The sequence below is a fragment of the Lodderomyces beijingensis genome, assembly GCF_963989305.1.
Source record: "Lodderomyces beijingensis strain CBS 14171 genome assembly, chromosome: 3".
In the NCBI taxonomy this organism is placed as follows: Eukaryota; Fungi; Ascomycota; class Pichiomycetes; order Serinales; family Debaryomycetaceae; genus Lodderomyces; species Lodderomyces beijingensis.
In genome coordinates this window covers 687971-707884 of record NC_089972.1, presented here as the reverse complement: position 1 = coordinate 707884, position 19914 = coordinate 687971, and the positions used below count along the sequence as shown (strand labels likewise).

Below are 19914 nucleotides of genomic sequence, written 5' to 3'. Positions count from 1 at the left end.
ATACGAGAGCACTACAGGTCAAACGCCAAACGCCAAACGCCAGAGTTCATTTGACTTCTACCACCTAAAGCAAATCTATACAAACATTTAGGGGCTGCCTGTTATTTTGCTGACACTGGGTCAGAGAGAGCGTATATATATATTTTTTCTTGTTCGTCATCATCCATGCTTAGTATATATGGGCTCACAGCAAGAGACAATTCAACTACCTCAAAGTATGCCAGCGATAATGCGAGCCAGAAAAAGAGGTCGACGGCGTCCAACGTCCTGACGACGCAGAAAGAGGACGGTTTTGCCAATCCCAACGACTTTATTACATATATCATCCCCGATTTCAACGCGGTAAAGTACTTCCAAAAGGACTTTGTCAGCAACAATGAGTTTTACCTCATGGAGGAGACGGAAGTCAATGGATTTGAAGTGTACTTGGTCGAGCAATGGGTCATAAATCGTAGCATCGGGACCGTGGTGACCATCTATACTGGGAATGAACAAAGCAAAATAGTTGCATTGAAATTCACAATTGTTAAAAAACCCATGAAGTACTACCCGTTGAGGTTTCAAGAGTACTTGAACGAGCTAATCCAAAACCATGCCAAAATGAAGTCGGTCGATAAAGTGGAAAAAGTACCTAAACCTAGGCCGTCGGAGACAAGGTCGAGCAGTGCTAATGAGCTTTTGACCATTGCTCATATCAGCAATCATCCACCGCCACCACCTTCTTCATCATCATCACAACAACAACAACAACAAAAGAAAGAAAAGTCAGCCGATTTCACTAATGAAGTTTGCTTTGTCACAAACTTGGCTTCACTTCCATCGAATTTGAACTTGTTGCCGGTTCCAGATGGCGACGTGAGGAAACTTGAAGCACCTTTCATGGTCAATTACGATTTAAAGAAATTGCAATGCACAGGTCGATCGGTATCCTTGACTTCCGACAAGATCACCGATGCAAACGAGGGTAAATTCCGCCAGATGTACAAGATTTACAACGTCAAGATCCCGATCAAATTCGCCGTTCGAGAGATTGTCAACGTGGTGCAAACGTGTCTTTTCTACTTTGACCTATTGGACGGCCGATACTGCACGGGGTTGTTGTGTGTCAAAACTGAACAAGCAATCATAAACTGGTGGAACTTGATTGGGCTTCCGCATTTCAACGCCAAACCTGACCCGAAAAATGGCATTTTGCCTCCAAGAACGGTTGCCGCGATGATTAGCTTGATCCTCAGTGTGAGATTGCGTTTGCTCATGTTGGGGGTCTCGGATGTGCCGAAGGACCCGTTTGATTTCGAGAGTTTCTTGATCGCCATCGGCTTGTTTCAAAGGCAATACAAGCTCACCAAGTCTAGAAAATTGGACATGGAAACATTGAACAAGTTGTTCACCATCACCAACGCAAAGCTAATGCCCGAAAAGGAGTCCAATTATTTCTACAGCTCGCTCTATGGATCCGGGGACGGCGACGGGAATGGTGAATACGAAGCTCAATCAGCCCCACCGCCCAGCTCCGGCAACTCGACGACTCCGCCTTCCAAGAGGATGTACGGAAAGATGGAGTTGAAGAAAATGGCCCACGGTTTGAAAAACACGGTGCAGGACCATATCAACGTGTCGTCGAATCGAGATCCCGATGAACAGCCCACGGGGAAACAAACAGGCGGCAGAATCAGAAACAAGATCGCCAAGCTTGCCGACAACATCACCCCGCCCGAGGTTGAAAATCTTGACTTGGGCGAGTTGGTGCGGCACTATATAATTGGCAAAACGTTGACGCGATTGTTTAGGGGCGTTGAGGGAAACGCTTTAGCTATAGACGAGGGCAATGCGCGTCTCCGCATGAATGAAAGCTCGAGCAAGCGAGGGAAGCTGATTGGTGACGGCGGCGAGGCACATTTATACAGCTTTGAGAGTTTGCGGAATAAAATCGCTCAAAACCATGATTTACAAGTCAACCCTGATAACTCCAAGTATGCCTTGGGTTTATCGCGCAGGTTTGGGTTGCAGAACAAGAGAAGCTTCACCGATTTAAACACCTCGTTCTCGTTTTTGGACGTGCCGAATTTCGATCACAAACAATCGTTGCAAAGCTCCTCCATTGTTGACTCGTTTTTGCAGCTTGGACAGGAGAATAACATCTCGTGTGCAGAAAGCTTGGGAACATCTTCCCAAATTGAGTTTGATAACCCCCCGAAAAAGACCCAATCTCGCCAACTAAGCGAACCGGCCAAGCTTACGCGCTATTTGAATCGGCGCAACTCGTGGCCATTTTTGGTGACCAAGGACGAAATCAACTTGAATGCGTGCGTGCAGTTTAAAAGCGAAGAAGTAATCAATCTCGAATTCGTGTCCTCGTGCAAGGCAAGGCCCAGGAGTGCTAGCACTTCGGTTATCCAGGAACCTACCCCGCTGCAAGTGTCCCACAACTCGTCCCTCCGCACATTGTACAAGTTTTCACGCGACTATCTAGCCAATGTCCACAAGTTGATGCAATATGAAAACTTGCGAGGTTTTTATTTTGAAAACACTGAACAGGACCACGTTTCCAATGCCACTGTCTCGAAATCGTTCCAGTTGTTGAACATGGACTTGATGAAGCTAAAGAACCTTAGACTTCAAGTCACCGCCGCAAAGAGAAGAATCATGGAGGAAGGATCAGTGGAGTACCTCGGATACAACTTGGGCACCCTATCAACCAACGTTGACCGGTTATCGTATGAGATACGGATTGTGTCCAAGAAGATCAAGGAGATGGAAGAGAATTTCAAGATATACGAAAAGAAATTCGAGGATGATTGTCAAGCGAAGATGAAACGTATGATTGACCAAGTGTTGAAGCTGAACGATTTCAGACAAGTCTACCAGGATCCCGAGACTCGAAACTTGATTGCATTCAAACTCACGGGAGACAAGGATTACATCCAGTACACCGAGAGCAATGAGCAGATGAGTCTCGTGAGATGGATCGTTGTCTACTTTTATGACATTTTCATGACGATATTCCTGTTTTTCAAATTCGAGAGAACCAACATGGATCTTGAAAGGATTAGAAACAGCTGGATCAAACTCGACCCTTCCAGATCAATCATCAAAAAGGCATATTCCTATCTTGGAAGAGACCCATCTCGGGACAGCGTCGCCGCAGCTGAAACTTAGAATTAAAAAAAAAACAAGGCCTAGCGCAGGATAGCTTTTTAATATAAATTTTTGTCTGAAATGCTTTTTTTTTTTTTTTGGGGGGGAGGTTATGATGTCTCAATTTTGCAAATGTTTCAAAGTAGGTTCAATGCTATTCTCAATGTAGTTTTGGAGACGATTCTTTGCAATTTGCTCATCTTCTCGACATATCCTATCGTGCGAAGCCAAATATTCCTTAACCGTTTCCAACACTTCTTGATTCTGGTCGATGATATCTTTCAATTTCTCAGTGATGAAATCTTGTTTCTGCAATTCCATAACGAGCAACAAGCGCTCTTCTTGTAGCCGTCTCAACTTTAGTTCCTTCTCGTCCAACTCCGTTTCAGCTCCGTTGCCATCTGGATTCAGCTTCAGCTGCAATTGTGGCTCTTTCAACAACCGTGCATGATCCTCCACGGGAGCAAGTTTCCTCACGGTTTCCTCTAGCTTGCCCAAAGTTTCAGCAGAGTCATTGATCTTTTGGTTCAAGGAAAACACCAATGTTGAGATGGCCAGGATGTCATCGTATGTTTTATCTTCCATCTAGAAACCTTCCATGCTTCCCCGTTGTGCAAGCGTCAACCAATATACCTAGATTGTGTGTATGTGGCTGTTTGAGTGAGTGGGTGTATCTGTTCCTTCTCACGGTTGATGTTGACACGTTCCAAGTTTTCATTTCGCTGTTAACCGCTGATGAAAAAAATACCACCCCGCGGTCTTTACGGCCACACTGGAAGCCAATCAAACAAGAACCCAGGTCCAACAACAGCAGCTATATATATACATAAGTATACACAGCAAGAACAATGGTCACTATAGGCAATGCTCATGAAGACTTGATTCATGACGCCGTGTTGGATTACTACGGCAAAAGATTGGCAACGTGCTCATCGGACAAAACCATCAAGATATTCGACATTGATGGCACGGAAAACTACAAATTTATAACAACGTTATCGGGCCACGAAGGCCCAGTCTGGCAAGTGGCATGGGCGCATCCTAAATTTGGACCCATATTGGCATCGTGCTCTTATGACGGCAAAGTCTTGGTTTGGAAAGAAAACCCAGAGACTCAGCAATGGTCCATCATTGCAGAACACACGATTCACCAAGCCAGCGTCAACTCCGTGAGTTGGGCCCCGCACGAGTTGGGTGCCGTTTTACTTTGCACTTCGTCAGATGGGAAAGTCTCCGTGGTGGATTTCAAAGACGATGGCACTACTTCGCATGTCATATTTGATGCGCATGCAATCGGAGTCAATTCAGCCTCGTGGGCTCCGTTGAATTCAGCCACGTCGTCGTCGTTGTCTTCTTCTGCATCGTCGTCGAAGGACCCAACAGCTTTAAAGCAACAGCGCAGGTTTGTCACTTCGGGCTCAGATAACTTGGCCAGGATTTGGAAATACGACCCTGCTAGCGACTCGTATGTCGAAGAGGCCAAATTGGAAGGACATACTGATTGGGTTAGAGATGTGGCTTGGTCACCTTCGAATTTGATTCGTCCTTACATTGCCACGGCATCGCAGGATCGTACTGTGTTGATTTGGACTCAGGATAAAGATGGCAAGTGGATACACCAGAACTTGACCGAGGAGAAATTCCCTGATGTGTGTTGGAGGTGTTCTTGGTCGCTTTCTGGTAACATTTTGGCTGTTTCTGGCGGAGATAACAAGGTCACCTTGTGGAAGGAGAATTTGCAAGGAAAATGGGAATCTTCCGGTGACGTAGAACAGTAGGGTAAATAGAGATGATTGCAAGATGAATCAAAAAAAAAAAACAACACGAAAAGAATGAAAGCGAATTTGTAATATAAAGGTGGTGGTGGCGATGGCGATGGCGATGGCGATGGCGATGGCGATGGTTACTTGTTACCGCAAGGCTTCTTTAAGATTCACTTGACCCGAGCCCCTTTCCAACGGCTGAGGTTGCGAATCGCTCTTTTTCCAACCAATCATAAAGATAACATTAAATGTAGCAGGCAATAGCACACTTCCATCTTCCTGCACTTCTCCATGCAAACTCTTGTAGACCTCTCCGGCGCCAAGTAGGACATCTCGAGGCAAATTGTGAGCTCGCGATAGGACAGCATTCTGTTCTCCCATCACCTGCAAATCCTCGCAAACGGCGAGGATATCCGGGTATCCTCCAACAACAATGTCTTCGGCATCAATCGTGAGCATGGTGAAACCAGCTTTGTTGAGCAACCCACCAACATCATTAAGATGAACCAAGGGCGAGACCCTGGGCGACATTCCTCCCTTCCGTTCAAGCTCTGCCAATTGCAAAGATGTACGAAGCTCATACAAGGTATCGCCTCCAAAGATTGCGCCCATGAACAAGCCATCGGGTTTCAAAATCCGATTGATGTTCGCTAGTGTACGAGGAAGATCGTTGATCCAATGCAAGCTGAGATTCGAAACAACCACATTGAACTGATCGGACTCGTGTAAAACTTCGTGGTTGAATTTCTCCTCGTCGCCAATGAACCGTTCAATTTTGCCCGGGAAGTCGAAATCGGGCTTGATTTGCAAATCACGCTGCATCAATTCTGGCGAAGAATCGAAAAGTACTAATTCCTTGATCTTGTCCCTTACGGTTTGCTTATCCTTGTTCAATTGTTCAACAATCTTGCGCTCAATCTCATCGTTTTCAAGCTCTTTCGGCACCCTACTTTCTGTGCATAGACACTTCAAGAAATTGCCACTGTGAGCACCAAAGTCCAACACTCGATCAAAGGGACGAGTTATAAATGCCAATCGTTCTATTGTCTTTGTGGCGACTTCGTCTCTCAAGTAGTCTTTCTTCCGTGATAGTTCCGGGTCGAGTTTCGCGTATTTGGACCTGTGGATGAGCTTGGCTGAACGGTCAAAGACATTGAACTGTGGATTAGTGGCGGGTTTCGCTGCAGTTGCAAACGTTTTCGTCAAGTTCTGTGGTTTCATCTTGACTCGAGGGAAAAATGAGGAACGTCCTATAATGAGCACTTCCTCTATCTATCTACCTATCTGCTATCCTGGTTGGTTGGTCCACAATCCGATGGTGCTATTCTATTGCTGTCTTTAGCCCGTTGCTTGCGGTAGAGACGGAGATGGAGCGCAATTTTGCACCAAACCTGGTGAGAAAAATGAACCGTCGTTGCGGGGATGGGCATCTCCGTCGATTCAATTACCCCAGATGCCACATATCATCACGAGGAGGCGTTTCTTCTGTCCTCGTCCACCACTGCTACGACTACCAAGTCTACACCGGCGCCAGCTTGTAAGTGCTGCAAATGCTGCAAATGCTGCAACACAACACACGCGACGACAGTACAACCTCGCTTCAACCCATGGAAAAGTCGATTCAGAGTGGAGGGCCCTTTTGGAGAGCATCAAACTGCAAAGTGAGCCTCCTTTGCAGCAGCAAATTGCATCCGTGGACGAAATATCCGAGCAAGAGTCGACGGAGTCCTTCACACAGCTAGAGTATAAAGTCCGCCAGCGACTTTTACAAATATACAAGAAGGAGCAACTCGCGTCCTTTGTCGAGGAGATCAAACGGCTGTCGCCCAGACTCGGCAACAAGCTCGAGTATCGATACCTCGCCGAGTCGAAAGATGAAAATTTCGTGAGGTCCAATAACACCTGGATGGCGTATCATAAACAGGCCAAGAACCCCGTCACTCGAGCCAAAATCGATTGGTTATATTTGTATTTGTTTCGATTCAATAATGATCTAACTGACGTGGCCAAGTATAACAAGGCTTGGATCAAGATTCACGAAACACACGGTGAGAGCCTAGTGCAGATTTATCTACTGAGCTATATATGCTCGTTGTTAAACACGAGACAAACGCACTTGGCCATACGATATTTTGTGCAATGGTTAGTCGAGGGTAAAGTGGACCTCACAGTTATGCCACTCGCCAAGATCTTGGACGTGATGATTGGTGAAGGCTACGCCGAAGATCTTGCAACTGTCCTCAGGATGTGCTTGACAAAGTCTAATTTGTCGCCGATGGCGATGATGACGACGACGAAGCTGAAGATGATGGTTGGCGACGATGTGTGGGTTAGAATCTTGAACTTTGGATTGACGCACGATGTATACGAGTTGGTTCAACTCGCGTATTGTAATTTCATAATGAGAGATTACCCAGACGGCAAGATCAGCATTGAAGATGTCGTGTTGAGCAACAGCAAAGATAACGCCATGCTCCGGTCATTTTCCAATAACTTGTTGATGCAAATCTTGCGGTGTTTTGCATCGCACGGCGATGTCGATCTGACAATTGATCTCATTGAAAGTCATTTTTTCCATAAAGTTGTTGCTGGCGGCGATGCCATGACTGGAGAATTGTGCGTGGAGATAATCGAGAGCCACTGCCATGACAAATCCGAGGATGTACGAGACAAAGAAAAGGAAGAACAACAAGAAGAAGATATTGAAAAGATTGTGGAGCTCGTTGATGTGTTTGTAAGAAAGAGCATCGCAGTAAAAACGGAGCCAATCACGGCACAAGACTTGTTCTTACCGATGGGACGCTTGTTTTCCGCTATTGACAAGGGCAAGAACGAGGCTATGTTTCCGCGACTCAACCTCGTCAACATTTTGGAAATTGCCACTAGAGATGACTTGTTGCCAGAGACGAAAGAAATTTTTGAAAAATGTTTGCTTGACTATATGATGAACTATAGAAGCGTCAGGGCTGCAGTGGACGCGATAGCTTTCACCATGAAAGCTGCACAATTTTCGACCCCACGCTGATGCTGACGCTGACGCTGACCCCAAAACTTTTTCAGCAACATGTATCATTTATAGGAAATGAAGATGAAATCCCAGTACATTTTTTCCTATGTATATCTATCTATAATGCAATCTATTTTTGTCTCCAAAAATTTACCCCGGAGAGCCCGAACCAGTCCGACCGTCGCTTATTAAAAATCTCTCAAGACGCTGACAACTTGGTAGAGAGAGAAAGAGAGTGTGTGGGTGAAACAGCAAAACCCTCGATGATTGTTATTCCCCAATTGCAGCCCGCAAATCGTCCTCGTTGATCTCAACTGGGGCTTTGCTGATTAACCGGCTCCTGCCCCTTTTTCTCTCCCCAGTTATGCTATCCTCGTCTTCAGTATCGTCGTCGTTAAACTCGCTATTATTCACAGTAGTCAAGTGAGGCAACGTGGTCGAGTTGAATGAACCAAACATGGTGGAGTCGATAGCCATACGAAGTATATGGTTAGCATGACAAGCCAACTCATCCTCTTGCTCCTCTTCCCCTTTGACACCTGCATCATCTTTTTCATTTTCTTTTTCTTCTTGTTTCCGCTGTGGCAGTTTCAGTCTCAACAACATCGCCTTCTTCTCCTTCAGTTTTGGCGTCGACTGAACCTTATTCGGCAACATAGCCCCTGCGTCATCCGACGCCGTTCGTTTATTCGCCGTGGGGGACACATGCAGCGGTGCTTTGTCTTCAAAAATATGCACTGCTTTTCTAGCGTTGGTTCCACGCGGAGGCGTCGAGGTCGATTGCGGAGCAATCGAGGGGGGTGTAGCGTCTTCGCTCGCGACGCCAGGCAATTGGATCTTGACCTCTTTCAACTTGGCTCTGCTAGCGTCTAGGATGTGCTGCAAGGGATTTTTGTTCTCTTTCTTGCTATCGGCAAACGTCTTTGTTATCGGCTTGTCCATATTTCGGAATTTGAACTTTGGTTTCATTGGCTTGTAATCGTCTATAATGTTGGGAGTCGCGCTTGTCTGGTTCACGTTGGTGATGTCTTGCATTCTTGACGTGGGTATTCAATCTCAGCAACAAGCGAATGGGAGAGCAACTGGCATATATATATATACGTATATATGTATATGTCTTTCCAGGGACGATGGAGTCGAGGAGAGACGGTATAGCGACGGAAGAAGATGTTTACCAAATTTCCCAATTGGGACCCCACCTGTCAAAAGGTAAGAAACACACTTGGTAGCAGTCGCTCACGTGACATCTTGACAGATGAAACAACAACTGTCTTCTCTCGAGGTTGTCAAACGCTTCTCGAGGCCGATAAGAGTTCGTGATTGCTTCTCGAAGATAGCTTTAAGTCTCGTGTGTTGGATAGTTAGAGTCACCTGATCTATTTTTTTTGAGCGTAGCGGCCCAAAAGTTTCAAGAAGGTGTGGATGCTCCACCGCGGCATCCGGTTTTTATGGTTTGAGCGGGCTGAACCCTGTTAGAGCAGCCTATCAAAGACCCGAAGAATTGAAAATTGTCCTTGTGTATCGAATTGGGTCAAGTTGAACCAGAAACCAACAGACTCACTCCCGCTAAACACTTCGATCCTGCTGTCGGAATTTTGGGGAGAGGCACCAACTGCGTGCCTTTGTGAAAAACGTGCAATTTGAATCGATGGTCCAAGATTAAATCGCTTTATTAATTCTTGCTAAAAAAAACTGTCGTATAAATAGTCGTCGAATGAGGGCGAGGACTTGAAAGATGCGCCCCATACGAACATGCAAAGTCAATCATTTTGAGTCCGTCCCAGGCGAGGCAGAAGAAAGGCAACTTCGTTGAAGAACACCCACCGCACCAAAAAACTCTTCAAAACGCTTCTGGGTGTAGGGGAAAAATAGTGATGCTTCGGAATCGCTTGTTTGTATTTTTTTTTTCTTCTTTGATTGCAGTGCCCGGCACTTCTTGGTACTTTTCAGTTCACCAGCTCAGGTATTGGTTTCACTCCATACCAAAGACGCTTCCTTTTCACGTTGACCTCTCTAGGCTCTCTGCCTTTTGTTTCCTCATGAGCTCTTCCTGTTGCTTGAATTTCTCGTTTGTCTCGTTTCCACGTAGACTGTCCACGGGACAGGGCAAAACAGAGTTGGCTCCGACTAGCAAGAAGCAAATGGCAAAAGTTGAACTGAATAACGAGTGTGTTAGCCTGTTTCTTTGCGTGGCTTTTATATACTGGAACATGACGATCTAGCTGTGCGAATTTGGTAAAAAAAAGGTCCTGTGTTGTTCCGATGTAAATGGCGACAATAGCAGTGATCAGACGGCAGTCTAGGAGAGGCGCCAATGAGACAACTTCGGTGTATACTTGAAAGAGGCTTGTTGGTGTCTTTCTTTGCAGTGAATGTGGGTCTGGAGATGAAAAGTTCATGAGTAAACGTTTTTCATCGGACGCCTATTGGCGGCAAACAGATACACGCACCAGAGAGCGTCTATATGCAAAACCCGTAAAAATTTATCCAATCATTCAACTGGCGATGGCACTACGGCTGGCAGAGGCTGGCAGAAGCCTATTAGAGCTCTTAACGCTCCAGCGGTTGAGATCAACAGGTCTGATATACATTGTAGGGTGAATCAGACCTTATTATGACGAAACGGCGCTTCAAAAAAAAAAAAAAAAAAAAAAAAACAGCGATTTAGTGCCCACGGAGTAGTACCCAGAAATGAACCCAAAAGAAAAAACAGTGAAACCATTCGTGATATGTGTATATATTCAACCGTGTCATTCCCTGTCAGTCTATTTACAAAAGGTGCTTCTTGGTCTCTAAACCCCAAACTGAACCTATCTATTCATAGGTTTTCAAGGTACCGTTTTTGATCAACTCAAATCCTTTGGGGAACTTTCTCGCCAGATTGACCTCTTCTCTTGTCATTCCCTGTCAGTCTATTTACAAAAGGTGCTCCTTGGTCTCTAAGCCCCAAACTGAACCTGTCTATTCATAGGTTTTCAAGGTGCCGTTTTTGATCAACTCAAATCCTTTGGGGAACTTTCTCGCCCGATTGACCTCTTCTCTGGTCAACTTGTAATCCGTTACTTCGACCTTCACCATCTCTTTCACTCGCGTCAACGTGTTTGCCGAGGAAGGCGCACATTTGGCAAAGACTACTTGGTTTCTCCGGCGCAAACCCAAGGCGTGCAATGCAGATCTTGTTTTCGGGGGCATCCCTATCGTCGAGCGAATTTGGGTAATCTTGTAGTATAACGACTTAACTGGCTGCTGCGATACTGCTGACATGGCGGGCTCTATTGGGGACTAAAGGGAGGAGGGGCTAGGGAGCTGGTTGTATGAAATGGCTTTTCTCCGTGGTGACTTCTTGGTGGTGCTTGGATTGAATTTTTTTTATTTTTTTTTTCAGTCGGAGCGACCAAGTGAATGGTGATACCAACTACCACACCCATGTTCAAGGTGAGTGTTTGTTTGAACATGCTATGGACGAGTTACAGGATGTTCAAGTGTTTAAGAATAATGATCGGCTACAGGCCGAGCTAGCGCTGCTCATAGAACAGCTAAAAGTGACCCAAAAACTGGAAAACTTGCTGGATGACGACAAGCGCATCATTTTCCAATCGGTTGCGACCAAAATTGACGGTATTATCAACCAGTACGAGCCGCAGCCGCAGCTCCTTGAAAAACGGCTAACAAGTCATTTGACTCCCTTGCAAGGTTTGTTCTTGACTAGTGCAGTCGCCGAAGAACACGTCGGCTCGATCATCTACACTTTTGCAAAGATTTGCGGCTTCAAAGTGGTGATCTTGCATTTCCCAACGGATACATCGCTCGTCGACACCTTGATTGAGAAATGCCAGCGACTGAGCAAAGACTCAACTAAGTTTGCATGTCTCTTGTGGATGTGCAACTTGGTTCTAATCCCATTTCCGTTAAACTCGATAAGCTCTACTTTGGGTGCCAGGATGCTAGCGCAAGCGATGGAGAATCTCAAGAAGTATACAAACTGTTCCAAGGTCCAAGTAGTCTCGCTGATCTTTGTTTCTAGATTGTTGACGCGTCCCGACTGTCAGGATATGTTGGAGAGCTATTTGCGCGAAACTGAGACAAACTGGTTTGAGACGGACTCGAATGCGAAATTGGGCCACTTGTTGGTGATAAACAAGTTGCTCAAGAGAACTGACTTGATCGACGCCTACTTGCAAAGCTTACTTGACTGCATTACTGGCGACATTTTGTCCAGCTTGCCGCTGTTGAATACGGTGTATGTGACCAAGATTTTGAGCAAATTGGCGACGACGTGTATTCGTCGACACGATTATGAGATGGGTTCTCGCATAATTAACTTGATTTTCAATAACATCTTACTTGGGGACGTGGTGACGCTCGACACCAACTCAAGATACGCCGTGGCCAAAGCATTGACTGGGATAGTTGGCCAACTCGCAACAGTTGCCGTGAATTACCAAAACCAGCTCGTGAGCTTTGTTATTTCTGCCATAGACCTGGAGTTGGACTCGGACATGGAGATGGAGAATGTCAATATCCCCAAAACGCAGATCCTATTGTTGTCCCTTGGCTTTATGGCGTTGCAAAAGAAACTACCGCAAATATACAAAGAGGAGTGTCTTGCCATAGCGCGACGATTCTTGTTTTTCAAAGTACGCAAGGGAACATTCGTTATAGGAACACAGTTGCGTGATGCGGCATGTTTCCTAATCTGGGCAATTCTCAGGAACCTTAGGAACCTCAAGACTTGCCCGCCTGTGATGAAATTTGTCTTTACGGACTTGATCAAGGTCTTGGTATTTGACAGCGAGCTTCTTTTGAAACGATGCAGCCGCGAGGTCATTTTAGAGATTTTAGGAAGACTTGGAAACCAACTAGTTCCTATTCAAGATGCCCACGCCAGAGGCGAGTTTATTGTAAGATTTGTGGAGAAGCTAGGCGATTTGCATCTCAATCAAAAAGTCTGCTATGAATTTATGGACATTTTCCACCTGGTGTTTGATTTGAGTTTTTTCATCGAACCGCTTGTTGAACTGATTTGCGAGGAAGACGACAACGGAGACGGGTCATACTTGAATATGTTGCTTGAGCAAACTAACCCAAAGATAAGCTTTATACCAAAGTGTGATGAGATCCCTTTGTCTCTAATTGAAGAAAAGTTGATCAATGCAAAAAGGTTGCACATTTTCCACGCGGTGACAAAGTTGCGCGGCCGAGTTGATGAAATATTTCAAAATTTCAGGCTAAACTCTACCAGTGTCACCACTAATTCCGACGCAATCAAAGGTTACTTGATCTATTTGAGTCTGCAGCAGCAGCAGCTCACGAAGCTGCAGTGGCAGCCCATTCTCCGCATTCGGGAAAACACGGCCCTTGTCAATGAAATTAGAGCCGTCTTATCGGCACAGCAAACTATCCCATTGAAGGAGATTATTGACGAACTTGGCAAAAATCAGGTGCTTTCAAAGACCATTTTCGATTTCAAACATTTCACCCACGAGCAGTTTTATGCGATTGTCGACGTGATCAAGAACCCTAGCGTGCATGCCACCATCAGGGCCAACTTGATTGAAAACCTAAGTGAAAACTACACCTCGAGATACGACATTGCGGAGCTACTCGACCTCTTTGACGACTACACCACGACTGAACAAGGCGATGTGGGTTCAAAGATTCGTATTAATATGATCAAGCTCGTTTCGCGCATCAACTTGATGAGTCATGAGATCAAGCTAAAGTTGATTCGTTTAAGTGGTGAGCTCATGGATCGAATACGACGGCTTGCTTTCCAAACGCTCACTGGAAAGCAGTTTACTTGGACAGCATGGTTTGAGTATTACCAAACTCTTCCAAAACATGATGATGGTGATGAAGTGATGAGGTTGGAGGCATGGCGGGGATTGGTTTTTGCAGCCGGATCAACAGTTGGCGACACAAGGGTCATCAACGAGGCCTTTAAGGAGTTGCTCCAATATGGCCCCACGGCATCAGATTTCCGACTCTTGATGGCTTTGTTGGCCAAACCAACGAATGGAAGAGCAGTGGGGTGGGGGTCCAGAGCTTTGAAAGGCGTTCAAGTGACCTTGCAGCTAGTGTTGAAGTTTTTCGAGGCAAATTACCACTTTGAGGAGCTTAACTACAAGGACCTCTACGTGAAAACCTACAACTGGCACATCAACACGTCAAACTTGGCCAGAGTCAAAACGGTGCTTCAAATTTTCTATCATATTTCAATTAGATCCCCAGAATTGAAGAGGAGGATATATGACCGGTTTCTATGGATAATTTGTAATCGCAAGGACGACATTCGGGTCTTTGTGGGGGAAGTGATTCTTTTCAACGTTGTGAATGATTTGGGAGCTGAAGACTTGTTTGCTAGGTATGAGCAGATTGACTGGTTTGATCCAGGTTCAGAGGTTCAAGAGTTTGTAAAACAAGTTCTTAAATGAGTGGTAGTGTGTAACTTCACCAAAAGCGGCTTTTGGTTCTCGGAATTTTTTTTGGGTGGTTTTTTTTTTTTTTTTTTTTTACTTTATCCAGAGGGAGATGATCATCTCTGACCATCCCTAAATCCTAAATTAAGAGAATAAGAAACAGTTCTTTGCCCCACACAGAATGGCCAGGAAGAAATCAGCAGCTAAAAAAGCAAGGGAGGCAGCAGCGCTCAAGGAAAACGCTGCTTCAAAAAATGAAGTGGTTGTGAAAGACAAGCCCCAAGATAACTCAGTAAACCCAGAACGAAAGGAATTGATAACCTCAGCATCATCAACAAAGGCTAAGGCTCGGCCGCAGTTAGAACCAGTGAGCTCAGAAAGCGAAGTCTCGTCAGAGGATGAGGAAGACGAATATGGAGATCTAATTACCGAGGAAGTGGAAATGGGGATCAACCAAGTCTTGGAAACCATCAAGACCAACCCTTCCAAGCTTCTAGATCCCAGCTTAAAATTCTTCAAAGATCCCGAAACTGACCTTACCATCGTCAAGAAATCGGGCGAGAAGCCCATGTATTTGAAAGACTACCATCGACAGACCTTACTCGATGGGTCCTTTCGCGATTTCGACGAGAGTGAAACGGTTGATGGGGCAAAGTCCTTTGCGACTGAGCAGAAGGAAGAGAAGGATCGGTTATTGAACGATATCAAGAACGCATTCAACACTGGAGATGAAGAAGAAGACAACGACGCAGATGGAGACGGATTTTTAAAGAAGAAAGAAAAGAACCACGGGGCTCATGCAGCGGCAGATAATATTGCCTCGACACGAAGAGAATTGCCCGATCCCGAAAAGGACCAACAGGGGTTCCTTTCCGCGTTCCTCGATAACAAAGCATGGATCCCGCAAAAGGGGGACAAGGTAGTCAATCTAGACAAGATTGACCAAGACGACGAAGAAGACTTTGATAACGCGGCTGAGGATTTCGAAACTGCCTACAATTTCAGATACGAAGATCCCAACTCGACGGAGATTATCTCGTATGCGAGGAACCAAGCCACGTTGAGGCGATCAAAGACCAATTCGCGTAAGCGTGCTAGAGATAAGGAGCACGAGGATAGGAGGAGAGAAGAAGAGAAGAAGGAGGAGTTGTTGAAGAAGAAGAAAAACTCCAAGTTGAACAAGGTCATTGACAGATTGGCCAAGATTAAAGAGGCTGTGGGCGATGAAGTGCCCGATGACGTGATTCAAAAAGTGTTTGGGGACTCGTTGTTGAATGACGATTTCGATGACGCTGATTGGGATAGCAAGATGGCGCAAATTTTCGATGAGCAGTATTACGATGCTGAAGTTGAAAAGCCGCTGTGGGATGATGAAATCATGGACGGATATGATCAAGAAGATGGAGGAGCAAATGAGGAGTTTGAAGATGAAGAAGTTGAAGGCGAAGTTGAAGGTGGAGAAGAAGACGTTGCTGAGGTTGATGATGAACCGGTGGGGTATGTGGAGGAATTAGAAGACGAAGGCGAACCTCGACGCAAGAAATCCAAAAAGGAACAATTAAAAGACAAGAAAGTCGCCAAGAAGCAAAAAGAGGCCCTTCGGGAGAAGGCGCAGGAAATAATCGAAGCCAACACTTTGAAACTTCGAGATGAAATAGACGAGGAAGAAGACGCTAGAGGTCGAGCTCAAAACCGCAATAACGAAGAAATGAAATTCAAGTACCGCGAAGTGTCGCCTGAAACTTTCGGGTTGACCACGAGGGATATCTTGTTGGCTGATGATAAGCAATTGAACAACTTGATCGGGATCAAGAAGTTTGCTCCTTATAGGCCGCGGGATTTGCGCATGAAGGATAAACGGAAGTACACCAAGAAGAAGCATTTGCAGGATTGGAGAAAGGAGACTTTCCGAGGAATGAAGATGCCTGATGACGCGAAGGATGATGAGATTTGGATTCGTGATGAGAGCGGCAGCTCAAGCAAACAAAAGACGAAAAAGAAGAGCAAAAGAAGCTAAAGAGTAGAAAAAGAAGAATACAAATAAAAGCAGTAAGCATAAAGCATGTGTATTTATATATATATGTTTTTTTTTATGGACCTAACTAGGAATCAGTCTAATCCAATATGGTTCTGTAGATAACTTCGTTGTTTTCGCCAGGGATTTTCTCGACTTTGAAGAAATCAGATCCCAACTCAATCAACCCTGTTTCCGCAGCATAAACGGCCCAATGGTCAGTCAACTCTTTCAATACCTGCGGCTCTGTTTCCGCCAAATCGTCATTTTCGCCAGGATCGGCAATAATGTTAAACAACTGCCATTTTTCAGGCCCAAAAGGCTTGGGAATGTAGACAGCCTTGTATTGGCCCTTGCGAATCGCTTGCTGGCCAAACAACTCCCACCCGGTAACGGTGTTTTCATCATGAACAAATGGCGCACTGCCGCGCAAGTAGCCAGTCCATGATTTACCTCTTGGGATGGCTACTTTTCTACCACGATATTGGTTACCTGGATGCTTGACGCCCGCGAGATCGAGCACCGTGGGCAAGATATCCATCACCGTGGTGAACTCTTTCAAGATCTGGCCTTCTGTGGAAACAAGCGGAGGGTAGTTGACAATGAGCGGGCAAACGATGGCGCCTTCAGTTGACCAGGCCTTGTACATTGAATGGGGCGCCGTTGCGGCTTGCGCCCATTGGTCTCCGTAAAATACAAACGAGTTGAAATTGCCGATATTCTCGACCGAGTTGTCATAGTATTTATTGACATAACCCGTGATTCTCTGATTCGACAAGGGAAGTGCTTCCATAATCATTCCTTCTGCACCATTATCTGACATGAACAAGATAAACGTGTTGTCCAACTCTCCTTTAGCTTCAAGATGTTGCACTAATCTACCAATGTTTTCATCCAAGATCTCCACCATTGCCGCATACGTCTCCACCGTCTTGAGCTGTTCAGCTTGCTCTTTTTCACTTAGATCCTTCCAGTCCTTACGAATGGTGGTTACCGGGTGCGGTATGACATTTTTGTCAATGATCCCCAATTCCAGTGCTCTCTTTAACCTTTGTCTGCGCAACTCTTGAGGACCCGAATCGTATACACCTTTGTATTTGGCGATTCTGTCCTGGGGAGCTTGATACGGCCAATGTGGCGCCGTGTATGTCAAGAATCCAAAGAATGGTTTATCCTCTGGCGTCGAATCAATAAACTCAATGGCTTTATCAGTGAAATAAGTGGTGGAGTAGAAATCTTCAGGCAACGTTTCAGGTTCCAACTCATTATCGTCTTCAGCGAAAAGATTTGGCAAGAATGGAATCTGTTGGCCCAGTTCGTCTCTCAAGATGTATTTGAAATGGTTCCCAGCACCGGGCAATAAACACCACGACTTTTCGAATCCACGCTTATTAGGCCAATACGGTTTCTTCAACCCCAAATGCCATTTCCCCGAAAGCCAAGTGTGGTAGCCAGCATCTTTCAAGATCTCAGGCAATGCGACAACTCGATCATTCAAGTATCCTTCGTAACCGGGTTTATCTCTAAACTTGTCGCCTTGACGCAAAGTAAACTCTGCCATTTGTCCCAACCCGGCAATGTGGTTGTCTGTGCCGCTCAACAACATCGATCTCGTGGGCGAGCATGCCGACGCCGTATGGAAATCAGTTAAGCGCACCCCACCTTTACCCCTGGCGAGTTTGTCCAAATTTGGCGTGTGAATCTCTCCTCCAAATGGCGATAAGTCGGTGAAACCTAAATCATCGGCCACGATGATTAGAAAATTTGGTCTGTTCTTTTTCTCGCCAACCGTCATTGCAAACTCCTCAAATTGTTCTTGTTTGAGGTATCTAAACCACTCTACAAAGACTAGCACTCGAATCCATCCACATCTTTATATACGACGTCAAACGGGCAAACTGGTTCCGTAATTTCAACCGAAATCAAGACTTTTCTTAGGTGCTTTTTTTTTTTCTTATTAGCCTCTTTGATAATTGGGGCGCCCTGTATTATAACACAACATGTATGCGACTTTTGCAAAAGGAGAGAGATGGCAGGCCAAAGTGGCAGCCACAGTTTGGCGAACGAAAGCTTGACCTTGGAGAGAAAGAAAAAGACACGTGAAGGATCAGCCGATAGGAGACAATCTATTTCGTAATTATTGCATCATATGGTATCAAAAAAAAAACGACACACTTTCCTGAGTTGTTCTACGAGTGATTGTTTCGTCTTTGATTTGAATCGATCAATTTTTTGGCCGTGGCGAGGCTGATGGCCATGGTGATACCTGTGTCTCTATGTATGTATGTGTTTGTGTGTGTGTGTGGGCCTTGTGTTACCGTTTGAAAGTGTCGCGACTTGTGTGTGATTCACGACACCGCATTTGCAACATACACACGTGACAGTTGCACGTGACGCTTCTGCACGTGAGCATCGAATACACACAACTAACAAACCATCAATCTACTTTTAGGTTCTGAGTTTGACGAAGCGGGAAGACATCAATATGGGAGGAGTGGGGGTTGGAGGATGGAATTCTCAAAACGCAAATCAGAAAAAAAAGAAACCTCTCTTTACCCCCCTCTCATCCCCCCCACAAGGGAGTTTTCTAAGGGGAGTGGGGGATCTGTTAAAGGTAGGACTTGATCGGTTATAACCAATTAGGCAAAAAGCCAGGGTTCGCGTCAAAAAAATAGATAACACATTTTTCGGCAGTAGACGGCTCTCTAGGTGAATCGAACAAGTGACATGGGCTCCTAGTGTCTTAGTCGGTTGTTTAGCTCTAGTTTTCACGAGTGGGAGTTTTGGAGACGGGAACTTGTAAAGTGCTCTTCACTTCTCGTGCCTTCTAAAGAGATGCCCCAGCTCGCAGAGATTGGGAGGGACAAATGCCGATCTTGCACCAACACCTGCACTAGCTCTTGCTCAAGTACGATTGTTGCTGCTGCTGCTGCTGCTGCATTTCATGTGGTAGCACTCGCATGACCGATGCGTCTGCAGTAAAAGAATCTCAAGGTTTCGGAAAATTGCCCAACTTCCAGCCCAGCCGCGATGATTCTTCCTGTTCTTCTTCAAAACGTTGCGAGAGATCTGATGTGAAGAAGGTGGGCAAGTCCGAGTAGCTCCAAATTTCATGTTCCTAGGCTGCATTGGTCCATGTCTCACAACCAGAATGAAAATAGTGTCTTCTTTTTTTTTTTTTCTTGATTTTATTGCAGTTGTAACCAGAGAGAATTTAGGAAAAAAAACTAACCAAAAAGGCAGATTTGAGGTTGCTGCTGCTGCCGTAGTGGTGATGATGATCACAACCATGCATCGGTTTTAGCAAAAGGACCAATAAAGCCCCTTTTTTTTTTTTTTTTTTATTCGAGAAGGAAGGTTCTGCACTTATGGAGGCGTTACTGGAGCATGTTATAACTCCGATACGATATAGACAACCTTGTCTTCTTCTTTCATCAGCCCACTCACCCGTACTTTGTGTGTGCGAGGCTAAAACCATGATTTTAACGAGTGAGAATCACACGAGCTGCCCGTGCTCTGAGCTCTCAGAGTTCAGAGTCGGGGGCCACTTTTCCCTGGAAGGTTTTGCTCACT

The 19914-nt window shown here is 45.4% G+C and overlaps 10 protein-coding genes across 10 annotated transcripts; 5 read left to right on the top strand and 5 right to left on the bottom strand. All coding sequences in view use genetic code 12, as the record gives it.

Annotated features, from left to right (window-relative positions):
- Window positions 1–165: 165 nt before the first annotated feature.
- LODBEIA_P23860 (uncharacterized protein) lies at window positions 166–3159 on the top strand (the record flags this gene model as incomplete). Its single annotated transcript, XM_066972379.1, has 1 exon — window positions 166–3159. The coding sequence occupies one exon, from the start codon at window positions 166–168 to the stop codon at window positions 3157–3159; it is 2994 nt and encodes a 997-aa protein (XP_066829324.1).
- A 99-nt stretch (window positions 3160–3258) lies between these two features.
- LODBEIA_P23850 (uncharacterized protein) lies at window positions 3259–3723 on the bottom strand (the record flags this gene model as incomplete). The annotated part of the gene is made up of 1 exon (XM_066972378.1): window positions 3259–3723. The coding sequence occupies one exon, from the start codon at window positions 3721–3723 to the stop codon at window positions 3259–3261; it is 465 nt and encodes a 154-aa protein (XP_066829323.1).
- Window positions 3724–3986: 263 nt separating this feature from the next.
- LODBEIA_P23840 (uncharacterized protein) lies at window positions 3987–4916 on the top strand (the record flags this gene model as incomplete). The annotated part of the gene is made up of 1 exon (XM_066972377.1): window positions 3987–4916. One exon carries the CDS (start codon window positions 3987–3989, stop codon window positions 4914–4916), a length of 930 nt encoding a protein of 309 aa, XP_066829322.1.
- Window positions 4917–5048: 132 nt separating this feature from the next.
- LODBEIA_P23830 (uncharacterized protein) lies at window positions 5049–6122 on the bottom strand (the record flags this gene model as incomplete). Its single annotated transcript, XM_066972376.1, has 1 exon — window positions 5049–6122. One exon carries the CDS (start codon window positions 6120–6122, stop codon window positions 5049–5051), a length of 1074 nt encoding a protein of 357 aa, XP_066829321.1.
- A 232-nt stretch (window positions 6123–6354) lies between these two features.
- On the top strand, window positions 6355–7926 carry LODBEIA_P23820 (uncharacterized protein; the record flags this gene model as incomplete). The annotated part of the gene is made up of 1 exon (XM_066972375.1): window positions 6355–7926. The coding sequence occupies one exon, from the start codon at window positions 6355–6357 to the stop codon at window positions 7924–7926; it is 1572 nt and encodes a 523-aa protein (XP_066829320.1).
- A 252-nt stretch (window positions 7927–8178) lies between these two features.
- Window positions 8179–8943, bottom strand: LODBEIA_P23810 (uncharacterized protein; the record flags this gene model as incomplete). Its single annotated transcript, XM_066972374.1, has 1 exon — window positions 8179–8943. The coding sequence occupies one exon, from the start codon at window positions 8941–8943 to the stop codon at window positions 8179–8181; it is 765 nt and encodes a 254-aa protein (XP_066829319.1).
- A 1926-nt stretch (window positions 8944–10869) lies between these two features.
- On the bottom strand, window positions 10870–11172 carry LODBEIA_P23800 (mitochondrial 54S ribosomal protein uL30m; the record flags this gene model as incomplete). The annotated part of the gene is made up of 1 exon (XM_066972373.1): window positions 10870–11172. One exon carries the CDS (start codon window positions 11170–11172, stop codon window positions 10870–10872), a length of 303 nt encoding a protein of 100 aa, XP_066829318.1.
- A 194-nt stretch (window positions 11173–11366) lies between these two features.
- On the top strand, window positions 11367–14342 carry LODBEIA_P23790 (uncharacterized protein; the record flags this gene model as incomplete). The annotated part of the gene is made up of 1 exon (XM_066972371.1): window positions 11367–14342. One exon carries the CDS (start codon window positions 11367–11369, stop codon window positions 14340–14342), a length of 2976 nt encoding a protein of 991 aa, XP_066829317.1.
- Window positions 14343–14508: 166 nt separating this feature from the next.
- LODBEIA_P23780 (uncharacterized protein) lies at window positions 14509–16344 on the top strand (the record flags this gene model as incomplete). The annotated part of the gene is made up of 1 exon (XM_066972370.1): window positions 14509–16344. The coding sequence occupies one exon, from the start codon at window positions 14509–14511 to the stop codon at window positions 16342–16344; it is 1836 nt and encodes a 611-aa protein (XP_066829316.1).
- A 97-nt stretch (window positions 16345–16441) lies between these two features.
- LODBEIA_P23770 (uncharacterized protein) lies at window positions 16442–18136 on the bottom strand (the record flags this gene model as incomplete). The annotated part of the gene is made up of 1 exon (XM_066972369.1): window positions 16442–18136. The coding sequence occupies one exon, from the start codon at window positions 18134–18136 to the stop codon at window positions 16442–16444; it is 1695 nt and encodes a 564-aa protein (XP_066829315.1).
- Window positions 18137–19914: the final 1778 nt, after the last annotated feature.